The sequence below is a fragment of the Melospiza georgiana genome, chromosome 4, assembly GCF_028018845.1.
Source record: "Melospiza georgiana isolate bMelGeo1 chromosome 4, bMelGeo1.pri, whole genome shotgun sequence".
In the NCBI taxonomy this organism is placed as follows: domain Eukaryota; kingdom Metazoa; phylum Chordata; class Aves; order Passeriformes; family Passerellidae; genus Melospiza; species Melospiza georgiana.
In genome coordinates, this window is record NC_080433.1 from 48,102,169 (window position 1) to 48,120,194 (window position 18,026).

At 36.6% G+C, this 18,026-nt stretch overlaps 1 protein-coding gene across 1 annotated transcript in view; it reads right to left on the minus strand.

The window, feature by feature from the left end:
• The window catches only part of LEMD3 (LEM domain containing 3), a 39,462-nt gene that overhangs the window by 2,619 nt on the left and 18,817 nt on the right, over positions 1–18,026 (minus strand). The window contains exons 4-10 of the mRNA XM_058022782.1: positions 11,883–11,950; positions 9,982–10,061; positions 9,753–9,901; positions 9,044–9,145; positions 7,939–8,041; positions 7,528–7,706; positions 859–940 (exon numbers count right to left, since the gene is read on the minus strand). Coding sequence (XP_057878765.1) covers positions 859–940; positions 7,528–7,706; positions 7,939–8,041; positions 9,044–9,145; positions 9,753–9,901; positions 9,982–10,061; positions 11,883–11,950 — 763 coding nt within the window. The remainder of the gene's footprint in view (positions 1–858; positions 941–7,527; positions 7,707–7,938; positions 8,042–9,043; positions 9,146–9,752; positions 9,902–9,981; positions 10,062–11,882; positions 11,951–18,026) is intronic.

Genomic DNA, 18,026 nt, shown 5'->3' on the forward strand with positions numbered 1-18,026 from the left:
CCTTGTAAGACACAGCCTCTGTATTTTTCCCTTGTATAATCACATTAAGGAATAATTTACTCCAGAGAAGTTATTGGAGTGCCTGTATCTCTTTACAGTGGACAAAGAGACTTCAAAGCTTAGACAGGATTATCTGGCATAACCTATGTGTTAGTTCCCAACTCCTACCGCAATCTAGTCCACAGCCAAAGGCGATATTACAGAAAAGTGGAGTAGATGAAGATTTAAAAGATTACAAAAAAAATTAATTATTTTTCCTTAGCTTTTGGTACATTAAATAAGCTTGTTACTTATTCATACACAGTACATACTTCAGAATTATGAGAATGACATGAGCATTAGAAGCCACTACACAGCACTAATTTGCTCCCACTACAAAAATCCATTTGCTTCAAAATTAGACAGTCACAGTGCCATGAAAGCGATTTAAATTCAGTCTTTTAAATGCAAACTGTGCAAGCTTTGTAGCAGTCCAAATACTCCAGAATGCTGAGCAATACTTTAAAAACTTACAATCTGTTGTCAGGCCACAGGAGTCTCCTCTGTCAGTTGATACAATTGAACATTACAAATTTAATTAATGGATAAAGATCAGTCATTGCTCCAAGTAGTTTGACTATATGCCACATCCTTCAAGAAGTGAGCCAAAGACACAGAGCAATACAATGAAGGACAGAAGACAGATTGTTAAGATTTTTTATGTCTTCTCAAAGATGTTAAGAGAAACATTTTTTTTTACAACCTGTTTTTTTCAACATGTTCAAGTTTCTTCACTTCTTCCAAACCCCTCTCAGAGGTAAGAAATGGACTCTTCCAAAAGAATGCAGAAATACAGACAAGGTAACTGCTTTTACTTACATAACTGGATCAAACATATTGCGAATCTTTAGACATGGTGTCAAGCTGTTCGGGGGTGAATTTCTTCTATCTAGATGAAATGCTAGAAAGAAAAATAAATTAAATATTAATTATTTACAGGCATAATGCCATTGAGGTAAGAAATGTCAACTTTATACATTAATACCTTTCTAGTTTTACTCAGAAGAAAGTTTATTTCATATATGAAAGAATTCAAGCAAATTAGTTTCACACAGTCTTCTACCACACTGAAGAAACATACCATATTTTGCTTAATTTTTTATACTTAAAACCTCTACATTTAAGACACTCTCTTATATCCAGGCCACATGGAAGGAATTCAGGATATTTTTAAAAATAACATATACTTGAAAAGAAAGGATTTGCACTACATCTCCATGAAAATCCAGATATACACAACACCTGGAGTAAACTTTTGGAACTGGAATTTAACCATACAGCTCTAACTGCCTGATGAAATTTTAATTTCTTCTACTTTTGGGGCAATATGCTGCCCATCTGGCTAATAAATAAGGAGGAGACCTTAAGATGGATGTTGCATTACATTTGTAGTGCAGTAACATGTCAAGGATGCGCTAAAAGGACAGAGCCTTTATAGCCCTAAATGATCACACATGATCAGAAGCTTCTAAAAATCTGAAATGAAACATACCAGAGGATAAAACAGATATAAGAAGAAAAATGAAAATCAAAAATTACAGAGTAACTCAAAGCTGAACAGTGCCACAAAATACATTCTGAAATCCTAAAATAAATAGTAACTTCACTAAAGTTCACAAGTTCGACTTGTGAGAGTCCCAAGAGAAGACTGTACCATGAGAAAAGGAATCAAGGGCCACTTCAGATTCAGATAAGGCAGCTCCATACCTTGAGAAGGGCCAACAAATCAGCAGTGGAAATGAAAGGGGATAGCCTAGTAAAACAGCTTTCAAGGCTTGAAGGAAATTTTACTTTGAAGACTAAGTAGATTCAAGAGTTTGAACATAAGATTAAAATATCAACAACAAAAAAACTGCTATTAATGCTTCTCCTTTGCAATTCTACTTTAGAAAAATTTAACATATTCAGGATGTTATATTCCAAGGGTCAGAAGTGCCTGTTGTGGGCAGATGTCTGTGCTTCTTACTGCTGATCTTTTAAAATCTTGAAAGTACATCCAAAATACATGAACACTGCTGCTCTTCTGTATGCCACCCAAACAAAAACTGTGTCACACAGACAAAATTAAGTCACGTGGAAGACACAGTTTGTGAAAGACAAGCACTAACCAAGAGAAAATTCACTGCCTGGAGATACTGCGTAGAAAAACTTATTCTTATGTAAATTCTCAAGACAAATGAAATATAATTACCAACTAGAAATTAGAAAAGGTAACCTCCAATTCTAATATCCAACCTACTGCAAGTTCCCCAAATAACTAGAAATGTTCTTATTAAGAATACATGCACACAGAGTGCAAGTCACCAACACCTGTAATAACTGTCTGTTTTTGTCTTGGGAAGAGATTTCTAAGTATGCTGGTGACACTGCATCTATCTCTAAGCTGCCTAGAGTTTAAGGACAAGTCCTTTTTCAATAGCACATGGTTTTGTAAAGTTTTTTGCCCCTTATTAAAAATTATACATAGGGTATACAATAAAAACTTTACAGAACTAAGCAACATTGAAAAATACATGGACTTACCTTACTTATGGAGGTTGGCTCCAGCAGATCAAGGGGGGGGTGAAATGTCACCAGCATATTGTACACTGGGGCACCACACCATACTGGAGAAGGTGATCTGGGGTGGCCTAGTCATGGACCTGGACCTGAAAAGGTGTGGGGTTGAGGAAATTATGTGCTGATGGTTTATAACTAGGTTTATTCAGCACATGGTTTTAATCCAAGGATAAAGAATAGCGAGGTTATTTGCAGAGATCCTAGACCCAGAGGATCAACATTTCTGCAAGCTGTTTATGAACTAAAAAAACTCCATACTGATATTTATGGAAGCAGTTAAACCACTGAGCTATCCAAAAGTAACTAAATGGGGAATTCACCTTTTAGTGTAGTTACCTATATAAACTATTCTTTGCCTGTTCCAGTTTCTAATAACTTTGATGTCCTTTTGACTGGAAGATCTCAGGTGCTTACTGAGATAACCTCAGCCAGAGCCTACCATCAGCACAAGACTAAAGTGCTTCTAACTTAATGGAACATCCTACCAGTAGGGAAGTGTGCCCAGGGCAGTGCAGCATATGAAAATAAAGATGAACTCTGTCTTTTCTCAAAAAAACTTCTCAAAATCATGCTAAATTAAAAGTAACTTTTGCAACTTAGATGGAGCTTTTCATGTATAAGGGAAAAAAATTACATGGAAATCAGTGAAGTGTGAAATTAATGCTAGAACAATAATAACCCTTAATATGTATACCAGAAATGGCACCAAAAAAGAGAGGGTAGAGAAGACACAGGCAAGTTAATGTTGTACCTACACAGCAAAACTGAAACCGGCATAGTTAAGTGATGTCTCTTGAACTTAATTTCACATCTGTAACAACTGATTCTCCCCCTCCTCTAAAAGAAGTTGCTTCAGTGACAAAGCTGTTCAGAATAGAGTACTGATTATTTGAAAAGTTACATTGGTGTGGAGCATACAAAATATTCTTGATAAGGGCATAAGCAAACATTCTTGCAGGACAACAGTATAAGCTACACACTAGTTAACTAAGTATCTCACATCCTTTTCTACATAGGTCTAAGGAGTAATGCTTACAAGACAAAGATGAAAAGGTAGAGATGAAATAGGGAAGCAGAGACACAACTTTGTGTAGTAAGCCACTGGTGGGAAAAAACTCAGGACTTTCATAAATTCCCCATGGGGATTACCGAGCACTTTCAAGAAAAGGAAGCTACTTTTTATTTAATTCATAATGTACATTATTTTACTACCTTAAACTGAATATCACTATCATTCCAGATTTGAAGAGCAGCAGCAGCTAAACACATGTGCTTTTGTCAACCCCTTTATTACTGTCTATGATGGAAGAAGTATCTCTTGCACTGGCTTCAAAATGACCATTGAAGAGATTGCAGTACAGCTTTCTATACCCCTTGAATTACTAGCATATTATTACAAAAGGAGTTCCCAAGTATCATCACCATGGGTTACAAGACAACCCAAAAGATCTTTAGATGTAAATTTGATGAACTTGATAAGGCTGAATACTTGCATCAAATATAGGTAGCCATGTTTCTTAAAACCAGGTTTTTTCAATGTTAAGCCATGGATCACTGCAATTTAATAAGTACTAACCCTTCTTATCAAAGGCAAGAAAAAAAAAGAAAACAATTACCTGAAAATATTGAAAATATGTTCTTTTATACATCATGTTCTATACAATATGTTCTTTATTACACATGGAAGATGCTGAAATTAATATCACCAAAGAGAAAAGTATGGTTGAATTGAGGTTTAATATAGCTAATTCAGCTATAGAAGACAAACACAGGATGGATACTGAATTTTACAAGCAGCATGAAATCCAGTTTTCTTGCAATAGTTCAGAGTATAATTGTGGTTTGGGGTTTTTTTTGTTTGTTTTTGTTCAGAGAAAGGATTATGTTCTCACAAGCCGGGGAGGAGGGGTGTCATTCACAAAAGGTAACAGGTTGTCTTCCACACTGCAGGATGAAATATCACCCTAGACGTGGTACTTCAGAGAACCTCTTTATCTCATCTCCAGAGCTGTCAAGGAACTTTAGCTTGTACTGTTAGCTTAGCTACACTGCAGCCCTGCCTACCTAGCTTTCTTCAGAGTTCCAGTTATCAAAGGTGCGATAGGACAATTGTATCTGTTCTTTCAAAAGCAAACTGAACACACTAGAATTGTGGGGTTCTCTCCACTGTGAGATTTAATTAAATCACTTGGCATGATCCAGATTGTTTCTCAATTGACTATTCTTTTGTATATTGTTTTCAAAACATTGCATTTGTCCACCCTACAATTAGCTTACCTACCCTTTTCTTTTTAACAAATACAGCTACTGTGTCCAGTAGGTAATATTTCAAAGGAATGGCACCAGAATTTATTCTGATCCAGAAAAAAAAAACAAAAACAAACTAAACTGTCAAAACACAGGCTGCACCCTGAAGAACTGGACAAAATGTCACAGTGATGCTTTAACACACTGCTAACAGACAGCAGGCATTAGATCTCAGGCAAGCTACAGGTCCCAAGAGTTAAAATGTACACTATCATTAATGGATACCCTTGTAAAATGATGACAGGCCTTTCCGAAAAGGGTTTCTTCTTCAATTGCACATGCTCAAGTATTGTTCTCTGCTACAGAACACTACCACATCTCAGATGGTTAAAAAACTGCAAGCTTGAAATTTATTCACAAGATTCAGACCCAGTAATTCATTATGATTTGCTATATGCTGAGTCTGTTGAGGGCATAGCAGTCTTGAAGAGTATCTAGATTTATGAACTTATACATTCAAACATCAGAACTGGAGTACGAACTTAAATTCCAGTTAATGCATACTTCCAAGAAAGAAAGTGACACATACATGTAGAATTCCTAACATCAGGAAAGAAATAGCTGGGCAAAAAGCACGAGACTTATGCAACAGAACTATTTCCAACAGTCATTTGAACACAAGGAGTGCAAAATAGAAAGAGCCTTTGCATGTGAAAATTGCCTTTGCCTGCTGACTGTCCAAATAAATAATATGAGCCCAAATAACCCACTGTAGTTTCAGGCACCCCATTTCCATGCCCTTCTGTTAGAGCCAAAGTATGCAATTTCAGCTCTTCAAAGATCTTCACTAAACTTCAAACATAACAAGGAAATCAGAAAAACTGCAATTAAAAGGACTGCAACAGAATGGATTTTGATACATCCTATGCAATAGGAAACAGGAAGTTGTAGTACATACTCTCTAAGCGACATACAGATGACAGCCACAGCTGAGAGATCAAGTTATTCTGTCCATATTTGCAAGAAGCTGAAGCAGGTTATCAGATGCTCAGACTGGGATGGTGCATATCAATACTACTACAGCAGTCTTTCTAGGAAGTGTTGGAGACCACTGTTCTGTTTACACTCTTGAATGTGTATTACAGGTAGCAAAACACCACCTGAGCTATCACACACTGAGGGCTCTCCAGGTGAGCAGAATCCAATCCCATTTCTAATACAGGACAGAATGCCATGGAGTGATTTATACTGCAGTCAAACAGGACAAGAAAAACTGAGAGCAAATGAGCTGCAAATTGTAACTAGAGCATGATGTTTCCCAGCCTGCACTGAACAATACAATATGTAGAAGATTCAGATTTATAATACATATATGATTTGCAGAAGCTGTGTTCAATTTAAGTGCTTGAAATTCAATCGTGGCACTACTAGAGAGATGGAAGAGAAACAGCTGTTGACAAAACCCACCATTTCTGTATTGCAACTAAAGCACTTGCACATCCCTAATGTACAATGTCTGGAAAGAAAAGGTTCCACAACTCCTGGAATAAAGTTCACATACACATTTCACTCAAGAAAACTTTGAGAAATTGAGAAATTCAGCAATACAGTTGTCACAGCAGAATGTCACATTACTACTACTGCAAACAGAACCTCAAGCCTGCAGCAGCATTCATGTGGTACTTTTAAAAAAGCAGCCCTCGTTTCCAATGAATTATTTAAAATGAGAAATGTAATGCTAAAACCAGTAGTATAAGTTTGAGAAGTATATAATGATATTACTTTCACACTCAGAGATAGAAATGACCATTCTTTTAAAATTGCAAATCAGAATTCAAATCCTATAGTTTCAATTTTTCATTGACAAAAAAAAAAGAGAAAACCAAAACCTGAAGCTTAACATGAAGAAAAGCAGAAAGAAAAACCAAGAAAGGCTTTTCAAACCAGGAAAATATGACCACTGCAGACATAAAACTGCAAACCTATTAAATTCTTGCCATTTGGTTTCATGATAGAACTGAAAAGTGACAGACCACTGAAAAATCCGTGTATGACAAACTACCTTCTCTATTAAAGCAAATGCTAACCACAGAGTCTGAAAAACAAATGCTGTGTAGAAAAACATTTATGACAGAGATAGAACATCTAACACTATTAGATGTTTCAAATGCACATTTTCCTAATTGAGAAGTCTTTTGTCCTGGCAATTTCCCTTTTAAAATAATTATCTCTTCCCCCTAACTTTGTCTTTAGGCAGCTTACTGGCAACTTAACAGTAGGAAATCTAAGTCTGCAAGACACAATTTACCTGCTGTCATACACAACCAATTACACTAGTAACAGTAAGTGTAAGCATGTCAGAATTTGACCAACTAAAGAGTATTCTTTTTAAATTCACAAAAAAAAAAAAAATAGTAACTCACTTCGGCTGAATAGCCACTGCATATTTCTGCAGTAGCTACAACAAAAAAGCTACCTTCCCTTGAAAACAAGGCAGACACAATGCACCAAAAGTAAGTCCATAAAACAAGATAATAGAAAAGTAGCACTAACAGTTTATAACAATCCCTAAATGCAAGAGAGAAAACAAGTCTTTCATGCCTGTTTTCAAGCAACAGAGTACCATTTTTAAGTTAGATGCAGAATTAAGACAATTATATCTGCAAAATACATCTTCAGTACCTTGGCCTTGCCACACTTTCGATGGTATCACTAAAATTTTGTCACATGCTGCAGAAGGTTGCATCCACTTCCAGACCAAGAACTCGGCACCACCCACTCTTCGTGTCTCTGTGCGAACTCTAGATTCATTTGCTGCAAGAAAGTCAACTGCTCTGTTCCAGACTTTATTCATCTTCCTCCTTAAAAATTGAAACAAGAATCACAAAGTTAGCATAACAACAACCTGCATAGTTGAATCCAATGTAAGAGAATCCAATGCTTTTCCTACCATCTGTATCAATAGGAAACTCCAAAATACTACACTGTGCAATCTATTAAGAAATTAAGTTATTTTTATCTGAAATTAAGTTAATTGACCAATTTATTTTTACAAGTTTTCCCCCCCTTTCAGTACTTCTAGTGAGAACGCACCTGTCCTGAGGTGGTATTAGAGAATCACGCACATGCAAAATTGGCATGTAAGGCTGCAACTCTTTATTTTCTGAACACGCCTCACTGTGGCTTCTTAGAACATCTGAGGACAAAAAAAAAAAAAAAGAAACCAAACTGATAACCTTGTAGCTCATGCAAACATTAAGAAAACTATCACTTCTGGCAATTAACACCTACTCTGAACACTCTTCCTGATTTCAATAGTTAGGTTTTTCTGGCATTTTGAATCATTGTTTTTTCCAAAACATTCTTAAGGCAAATTAACAGCGTATCTAGGTATCCCAAGTAACTTTGAAGTAAAGGAAGACAGTTCTTACATTTACTCTTGACTGGTACTTTTTAAGTGTTAGTAAAGATGGCCATCTTTGAAAATAAAGTGCTTTCCTTCCACCTCAACAAAACTTGATTTGCAGACAAAAAAGGTAGGCACATGGTTAAAACAGAACAGTTTTGATTCCTCTACCATCTCTGTATTTATCGTGACTACCATAAATGAAAGTAATAGAACAACTTAAGCAAGACTACAAGACTCCAAACAGAAAGATTACAAACTGAACCTACTGCTAATACTGTGGCTTCAAGTAGAAAGAGAGGATTTCAGATCTCAGTTGTGCATACTATTTTGCCAAAAAACCTCCTGCTAAAAGTAATTAACTAAAAAGCTGCTTTTTCTATGAAAAAAACATTAAGGATGGTATTGAGAGCTACCACACATTTTTGGAGTGGATATTTTATCTGAAGTTAGCTGAAAAAACACATACAGAAAACAACAAGTCACTATACTTCAGTAAACAAACATCACATTTATATTTGTATTCAACAGGAGGACAAAAAACTATCAAGTCAATGGCAACTTTATAGCCATGTTGATGTAATTCACAAATTACAAGCTTCATGTCAAAAGCTTTGATTAGGTTTAAAGGATGGGGTATTTTAAAGAGAAATAAAACACACAGATCACACTGGACCAAGAACTCTAACAGTATGACAACTAAACATGAAGAAATCTGAATTAATTAACAGTACTCTGAAAGCTTATACAAAGCTGATACAGATATATCAGACACAATTAAACATGTCATACCTATGATTTTCACCACCATATCATACATCTGCTTTGTTTCTTCTTCCTCTTTTGCCCAGCGGTATTTCATGTAGTGTAAGACTCCCCAGACCATTGCTACACCTGCATTAACATGCATAATACACTTTAAGCAGTATTAGAGCACTGGATATTTAACAGAGTTTACAAAGCATACTTCAGAAGTAGACTATCTAACAAGCACTGTACATTCCAAAACTAGTGAAATACACTGTACTTGCTGCCTGAAAACAAACTCTTCCACTTGAAAGGGCAGATACTTCTAGAAAAACATTTATTGTTTTAAGAACAGCTCAGTACTCCAGATCATCTTTTTTGCAGTTATTTTTTAAACTTCCTGGAATAACAGTGAAATATCCTCAAAATTAAGGCTATCATCTTTTTACTGAACAGTTTGCTTTTTCTGGTCAGTTCAACATGGAACTTTTGAAAGCCATAAGATATTGCTCTGGCAGGGAAAAAGATTTCCCAAAGAATATGTTCAGCTGACTACAGAAGCAGATGATAACAACCAGTGTGAAAATACAGTGGTGCAATAGAAATGCATATCAAACCCTAATTTAATCAAGATATGAACAGAAACTCTAAGTTTTATGGCTGAATAAAAACTTTCTCTAAACTTGCTTTTCTCCATGCACTTAGATAAATAGGAGTTACAACAAAAAAAAGGTTGACTGTTTTATTAACTTACCCCAAAGCAATATTGATAATCTGTGAGTTACATTAACAAACGCACGGCGAAAACGACACCTGAAAGACATCTTTGGACTAGTGGATTCCAGATACTTCACATCTGTCACGTTAGTGACATCCATCTCATTAGGGTCATTGCTGAGACACCTATTCAAAAACATACAGTACTTATGAAAAAGGACACATTCTCTTAGAAGAAATTAAATTAAGAAATAAACACCACTTACTTTATGCCAACATCTTCCCCACTATTCAAGATCCATTGTAATGATGTGTTAAGTACACTTTCATATTCTGGATCTAAATTCTGTCAAAATACAATATTAATCAGTAATTTCATAAATAACCAGGGACTTATCATGCAAATAAAACTGAGATACTATACAGAGCAGTAGTTAAAACTATATTGTTTCATTCCTGATACTTCAGGTTTTCAGTACGTGTTCACTGCATAAAGTAAATATATTTGTGCTACAAGCAGTTCCCAGACTCACCAGCATCCCTCAAACTCAGAAGTATTTGAAAAGCCAAGCCACGTTCACTGTTTTAGTCACAACTCTAGAGTAAGAAAAAACTATTCAGCCACTAGGCGGCGATCGCTGGAAATCTACTCCGAGAGTGAAACTTCAACTGCATCTGAACTCTGCTGGAAACGCCTCCTATGAAAGCAGTTCCATGCTCCATTCTTTTTTAACAAGCTTGAGTAAATACAGTTTTAACAGATATTTTGAAAAAAAATCCAGGATTTGTAGATCAAGAACTGACATCACTGCATTGACTTTTAAATAATTATTTTATATTCATTCTAATAGGATAACACTCACTGCTATCTGAGCTAAGGTTTTCTCCATAGCTCATCTTGCATGCTCTTTTGCAGAAAGAGAAAAGTGAAAATGGAAGTAACTGTTGTATCTGAAATTACAGTCCCAAAAAAGTTTTATTTTCATCTTTCCTCTGAACCTCACATTGGCTTAGAAGCCAAGCATAAGTACTTAAGAAAAGACAGTAATGGTTTTATTTTACCTTTGAGACCAAAGTATTGAAAATTTTATCAGTGAACACACAAATTCTGCAAAGAAGCTGTATGGTTAAATTAGACTTCCTACAAAGCAACAATTTTTCATATTAAACTTGAGCTTTCTAGCACAGCTAAAACAGTTATGGTAACAGTGAACAGTTATGTCATTCTTTCAGCATAACAGATAGGCAAGACAATCAGCTCTAGGGCATAACCTTAATTTTTTCCACAATGGACTGATTTTAACTGATATAGATTATTATTGCCAAACCATAAACCAGTGTTAGCAGCTTCTTTGGGATGCTCTAAAGCATTGCCCCTTTTTGTCTATTACATACACATTTGCCAAAACATAAAATTTCTACACATTTGTATATTACATACATCAGTTTACCTCCTCCCCATCCAATCAAAGAATCTTACACTCTCTGCCTCTTAAAAGCTTCAAGTACTTTTCCACTGAAGGGTACACCAGCATGGGCTAAAATAAACCCTACAGCTATCAAGACAAGGCAAGAGTCATCTTTTATTTGGGGAGTGAGGCAGGGGAATAACAGCGAGTGGGATTTCAAAATACTGCACAGTGATCAAATTAACAAAAAGGCCTTTTTTTGACCATTTCTATTTAAAGCGTCAATGAATAGCCTCTCCAAACAGCTGCTGCCTGTCAGGCTACTTGCACAGATCTACCCATCAACCATTCTCCACAAAGAATGGAAGAGTATCCCTTTCTACTAAGTCTCAAAAACCAAAACAGTGATTTTCAGAGAAGCATCTATATATTTGAGTATTATAAATGTATTCTTTTCATCTTGGTCAACTATTTCCATCGAAAAAGCCCTGCCCTGCATGTCACTGAAGCACTACTTGCTACACTTTCATTGTCATTAATTCTGTTTCTTTTACCCTCCCTCTCCCCAAATGCTCACTACATCCCCAAATAAAAATCATATGTAGTATGTACTAAAGTCATCAGTTCTGATCATTTCCAAATACTATTCAATACTAAGTCAAATTTTAGTCAATACAGTAGATACAAAAACAGGCCTTGCAAATTGTAACTTACACAGATCTTCTATACAATCAATGAAAAATAACTCATTTGCTTACTTTTAAATATGCAGCTGCCTCCTGGACGGTAAGGTTTCTTTGAACAGAGCTGCCACATTCATGTTCCCCTGGTAAAATGAAAACTTTTATTTTGATCTATTTATTATTGCATTATATAAAACAAAATCACCTAAACACCAGCTTATGGTTAACAACATTTACACAAGCAGTCATAGCAGTACAGTAATTCTCATAGGTTCCACTAAAAATATGGAAAAAATCTCTGCACAAATTTCTCCTTCAAAAGAAGTTTAAAAACCCCGATGATTTTCAGAACTAATAATATGCACAAATTACAGCAATACAATCTCATGTGCTGCTCAGAAAGTGTGTTTTGGTATTTACACCAAAAGCAGAATAACAGGCAGCATGAAGAACTGTCAAGAAGGACGTTACCATAAAAGTTACTGTACCCTGACTCAGCTTCCAGATAATTTCCTTTAACTCCAAAACCTGTATTATCTTTCATAGAGCCCAAGTTCCAGTTGAAATACATCCACAGTATTTCTATGAAGGCACTATGAAGTTACCGCATTTTACACTGGCCTAAATTATTCTCATTGCTTTCCTGAAACTGCACAGAATCCCACTATAGCTTGAAACAGGCACTTTTAACATCTTCTATTGATTTTGGAATGTGTGCAGAAGTAGCCAGGAAATAAGGTATTTATATGCATAGTCAGTCCTCAGAGCAATGTGCCATCATCTCCCTGGTTTTCTCTGCTAAACTAAAGGTACATGGTTAATGCAATGAACAAAGAAGTAGTGAAAGTAGTGACAGTCATATCAACACAAAGCCATACAGAAAAGGAAAAGGTCTAACGCCAGTTTTCCATCTATCACTAGGCCATCATTTCTGAAGAACTGTCAGCATTGGCAAGACACTTTTTCCCCTGCTATTTCTTCAAAAAAAACCCCTAAATCTTGGCATTTGCAACTATGTTTTTACTGTGCCAAAACAATAAAATAGGAAACAACAAACCCAGTCTTTCATTGGCTGAGTGTTATGCCTGCCTTACCTTCTTGAATCTATGCCAAGTTGTACTATTCCCAAAGCTATAGCAAGGCTAAGAAAATTTAAGATACTTGTGCTTCTGTAAAATGTAAACCTTCACTTATATTGGAATATATTTTTTAAAAAGCAATTTCAAGTATTAGTTCCCTACAAAAACAGGAACATTCAAGGCAATGTGAGCAAAAGTTAGGAAACACTAGCAAGTTATGGAGAAGCACCTTCACACCTCACTCATTTGGAGTTCCAAAGAAATACACATTTCTATGAAGCCAAAGTCCTTCTCAGACTGCAGAAGTTTTGTTTAATACACTTCAACAGATTTAAGATAATTTCGCCTTGCAAGCACATTAGCCTAACAGGGATGCTGTTACTGCTGGGATATAGAGAAATAGCAGCAGTGTTTGTAAGGGTGCTAACTGGCCTAGAAGTGCTGCTGGAACTCAGCCTGTGTGCATGCATATATTCTCAATCAAGTACTGAGCAGAAAATTTTACAAGTTGTTTCACTTGAAAATTAGCATGCAACATCTAAGACTTTCAAAGTGCCTGAGTCTACTGTAATTGCAAAACTAGACAGATCACTGCTGAAAATGGACACCACTTTCATAAAACCCACTCTAATTTTAGCACCTGAATTGGAGCTATGGGCTTTTCTTGTATGTAATTTAGGCAGACTTTGGTTTACAGCCTAAACTGTACAGCCTGTAAATTTACATGTATAATCATCAGTGATTTCATGTTTCAAGATTAGCAGACTTAGAATAACTATACATCGTACTCATACAGTCTCTGGTGTAAACACATTGTTTTAAATCTAGAATTGATAGAATGAATACAAGAAACCCAAAACATATCTCTGTAAAAGCTGTATGTACAATTTACACCTGATACTAAGTTGTATGACATGAGCAAGTCTGAACAGGTATTCCTACATTTAAGCCTTCTCTCTTGTATGGTAAGACCTGAAGTCTCTCTGAGGTCTTTTTAATACAGATAAAGCATGTCAGTCATACTTTGAACAAAACAGCTTGTGAGAGAAGGGGGATGAGACCCTTCTGCTAAGAAGCTTTGCTTTGGTTGGTTTTTTAATTATCTAGATTAGCAAAAAAGTCCTGTTATGAAATAAATGGGAGAGAATAAAAAGGGTGAGGTTAATATGCAGATGAGAAAGCAAACCAAACACACAAGCAGGAGACTTGACTGTGAAAAATATGAATTCTTAACAAGAAGTTTCAGGGTTCATGTTGGATTTTCCACCTTCTGAGAACACAGCATTGCCTTTTACAACAGAACAAAAGCTCCCTTAGGTAGGAGACTACTGAATTACTTTAGTAGTTTTAAATGCTAATCTTATGTGCCTTCTTCCAAGAATTATTTATGCAGCACCCAGCCAGCACACTGACTTAACAGCTTCTGGTCTCATCTTCAGCAATCAGCAGACAGTTTCCTCTCAGTCCTGCTGCTGAATTTTTCTTCAAATTGTATTCCCTCTGAACAAGTTTAACAGTTAACCAAACCTTTGCTGCCTGGGCTCTGTCAATGTCTAAGGCCCATCAGTTCAAATTTCCCTCAAGCAATACTGGGGGACAGGGGGGCAGAGGAACAAAAATCACTTTTATCTTGTCTCCCACTTTAAAAAATGTAAGCTAATCACTTATGGAGTTTCAGTCTTGTACAAAAAGCTATTGGAGACACAGTTTCTCATTCCAACACATTTTTTGCTGAGATTCATTTAACAGCTTTCTTCTGAGAAACTCATGAATTTGAAAGTTTGCAGAAAGTCAGGCATTTCACAAGCCAGACAACCTTCTGTTTTACTGTAACAGCAGGATATTCCTATATGCCATTTCAGTCACTGTGTTAGCTAATAGTTCTGCAAATGAAGGCTTACTTTGAATAACTTTGGTGCAATCATTAACCGCTTGGCCTGGAAACCCACTTTCCATAGTCTGAGCCAAAAATGTTTCCCACTGTTCCATTTGAGGCCCTATATTCAGGAATGAAACTGAAGCACAGGCAAAAAACTTTACACAAGTCTGCTGCAAGATACATCTCATCTCTTTGTAAAAACTGCCCCTCTGTTATAATGTCTGCTGTGAGCTTACTTTAGAAAGCATGAATCTTTGAGCTTAAACTTTCCTTGACTACTGATCACCAACGTCAAGAACAACCAAAGAACCTCTGCTTTTGAAGGAAGGCAAATAGCACATCCCAGAAAGAATCACAAAACTACACTTTAGCTTATGTTAGTGTATTTGGGCAAGTCACTTAAGAAGTAGAATTCTTCTAAAACCACTAACAAAAAAGCAACTAAAGTTAGAATTCAAAGAAATACTTATTATGCCTCAACTGCTTCTAATATAAAAACCAAGTCAGATATTCTTTTCCATGCAGGCTAGAATATTTGAAATTGACTTTCATTTAGGCATTTAACTTATGAGCTGCAGCATATACAGGCAACAGAAATATTTAAAATTTTGAAGTATTTGCTTTACTCTGTAAATAATTTTCTTACTTGGTAGCAGAATGCAGTGGAAATCTAGTATTTCAAAGAAGACATGGATTTAGCACAGATCTCTAGCTTATAGCTGGATATGATATGGCCACCAATACAAACTTCTAGCAGGGTACAAGACATTTGTTCAGTAAGTCTCATGTTTTCAGGCTACTTGCAGCAGAATACTAAAGTGGGCAGGTCAAGAAAAGCAGAAGACCAAGAGCAAGTAAGAATGCCTGATCTTCTAAAGGCAAATTCAACAGCTCAACAACACTGCAGAACACCAAAACTTGCCAAACAGCTGTTTAATCACTGGTTGGAAACAGCACAGTATCAATCACCTGAAAAGACAAAGATTAGGAGAGTGACAGAACAGAGAGCCTGCGACAGCCACCAGATAGAGTAACTGACACTTGAAATTAATATTAAATAATATTAGGTGGTTTGCCAGGTTTCTCTTCCAGCCATGGATTTATCAGGAAGCCTTATTACATATGAAAGCCTAATTCACCCCTGCATCTTCAAGGACCCATGAAAAGAAGGAAACTGTCTAAACCCGATAGACTGTCACACTGAAGAATGCCAGGCAAGAGAAGTGGCTACCTAAAAAATCATTTATCTACAAGAAAGGGTCATACCCATGGGTGGCTGGTTGCTTCTTGTGACTATAGTGGTTAGATTTACTCATTTTGCAAGTCTGACTGAAAATGGATGTGATCTCTTGAAGTCTCTCCATGAAGGACCAAAATATCCAGTAATTAACATATGCTGAAGTAACTCTAATTTTAAAAAAGCAGGTATTTTGTTTTAGCAGAAAGTATTGGGTACTGAAATATATACTGTTTATAAAAAGTTGCTGTTTTGAAGAATGGCTAAACCATTCAAGATAAGAACACGGGAACACAAATTTCAGCTCAAGGGAGAAGCACTATCTGCTCATCAGGTTCTGAGTTTCCTGTGAGGCAAAAATAACTCACTATAGGTTTGGCAGCCCAGTAATTCTGAAAAGAGTGATGCATTAAAGGCAACCCATATCTATATTGGATAATGAAATAATTTGACAACATATTGGAGCACCACAGTCCAGAATAGGTATCTACAATTGCAACATGGTATATTAACTCAAAATGAACAAACTATTACTCTGACATTTTCTTCCTTAAAAAAATTAATGTTCAATCTTCTATAACAAAAGCCCCATCACTTGCCTTCCATTTGAAGTTGACAAGGTAAGAAAGTAGATCAGTAAAAATAATGAGTCTGTTTTATTAAACAGAGCTAAAAACCAAATTTTGAGGGGACCATCATTATGGTAGTCAAGATGTTCAATAAAGCTTAACAGAACAGACTACTTCAAGTTTCCAGCCTGCCTTTTTAATATTAATAGTTATAACATGAACAAATGATTCATAGCCAAGTATGAAATGAGAGAAACTTTTCCAAGTATGTGACAGAGAGACCTGAAAGGCACCACTTTGTGTAAATCTGTATTCTTTAACTTCTCTTTTGAAATGGTGCACTGTGCACAAGATCAACACTCTTAAATCCTGCATCTCCCTTGCAGCTTTCTCTGTTTTATGCCTTTTAAACTGCTTCCAGACAGTGTGCCAGGTCTACATCAACACAGTATTCAAAACTGGATGGCAGACATCGTCCTCTCGTATCTTAAGAAACTTAGCATTGAAGAGAATTTCTGTCTAAGTAAAGACGGATTAGGTCCTTCTTCAGACTGTATGAAAGCTACTCTACTGAGCAACCAGGTAATCTCACTTACAGCTCCAGTCTGGAGCACCACCTAACCAGACAGCATAGTTCTATTTTTCAAAAGGAAGCATTTGAAGATCCTTCTGGCCAGAAACAGACTACTAGAGAAAAATGCACCTTTGAGACCTAGTGAAGCAAGCAGCTGTCCTGGAGCATATAAATTCTTCTTCATAAGGCAGACAGGTAAAGATTTGTACACTGAAGTAAGCCCCAGCTAGTAAAGAAAACTCCCTTTCTTTCATGGATGTAGAAATTATATGCCAAACCTTTTCACCCATTTAGTACATTGTGTGGCCCCTGGAGGGCCAGATGACACACTGAACAAACAGCAAGCTGTTACACTCTTCAAAAGAGAGGGAAGCAGCATGACAGTGATCGAAGCAAGGAAAAGTAGCAATCCCCTGGAACGCTCAGCTATAGTAGTCTATGTCAGAAGACAAAGATGATCAAGAGACTGGAGCATCACTTTAATGAGGAAGACTGAGGGAGCTGGACTTGCTCAGCCATGAGAAGAGACAGCTGAGAGGGAACCTCATCAATGCTATAATTATCTGAAGGGAGGATGTCAAGAGGATGGAGCTGGGCTCTTCTTGGTGGTACTCAGCAACAGAACAAGAGACAATGGGCAGAAACTGATGCACAGGAAGTTCCACCTGACCATGAGGAAGAATTCTTTACTGTTGTGGGTGACTGAGCACTGGAACAGATGGTCCAGAAAGCATGTGGAATGCTTCCCTTGCTGGAGATGTTCAAGAACCATTTGGATGCAACCCTATGCCCTGTGCTCTGGGATGATCCTGCTTGAGCAAGGAGGTTGGCCCAGATGATCCACTGTGGTTCCTTCCTTGACCCATTCTGGGATTCTCTGA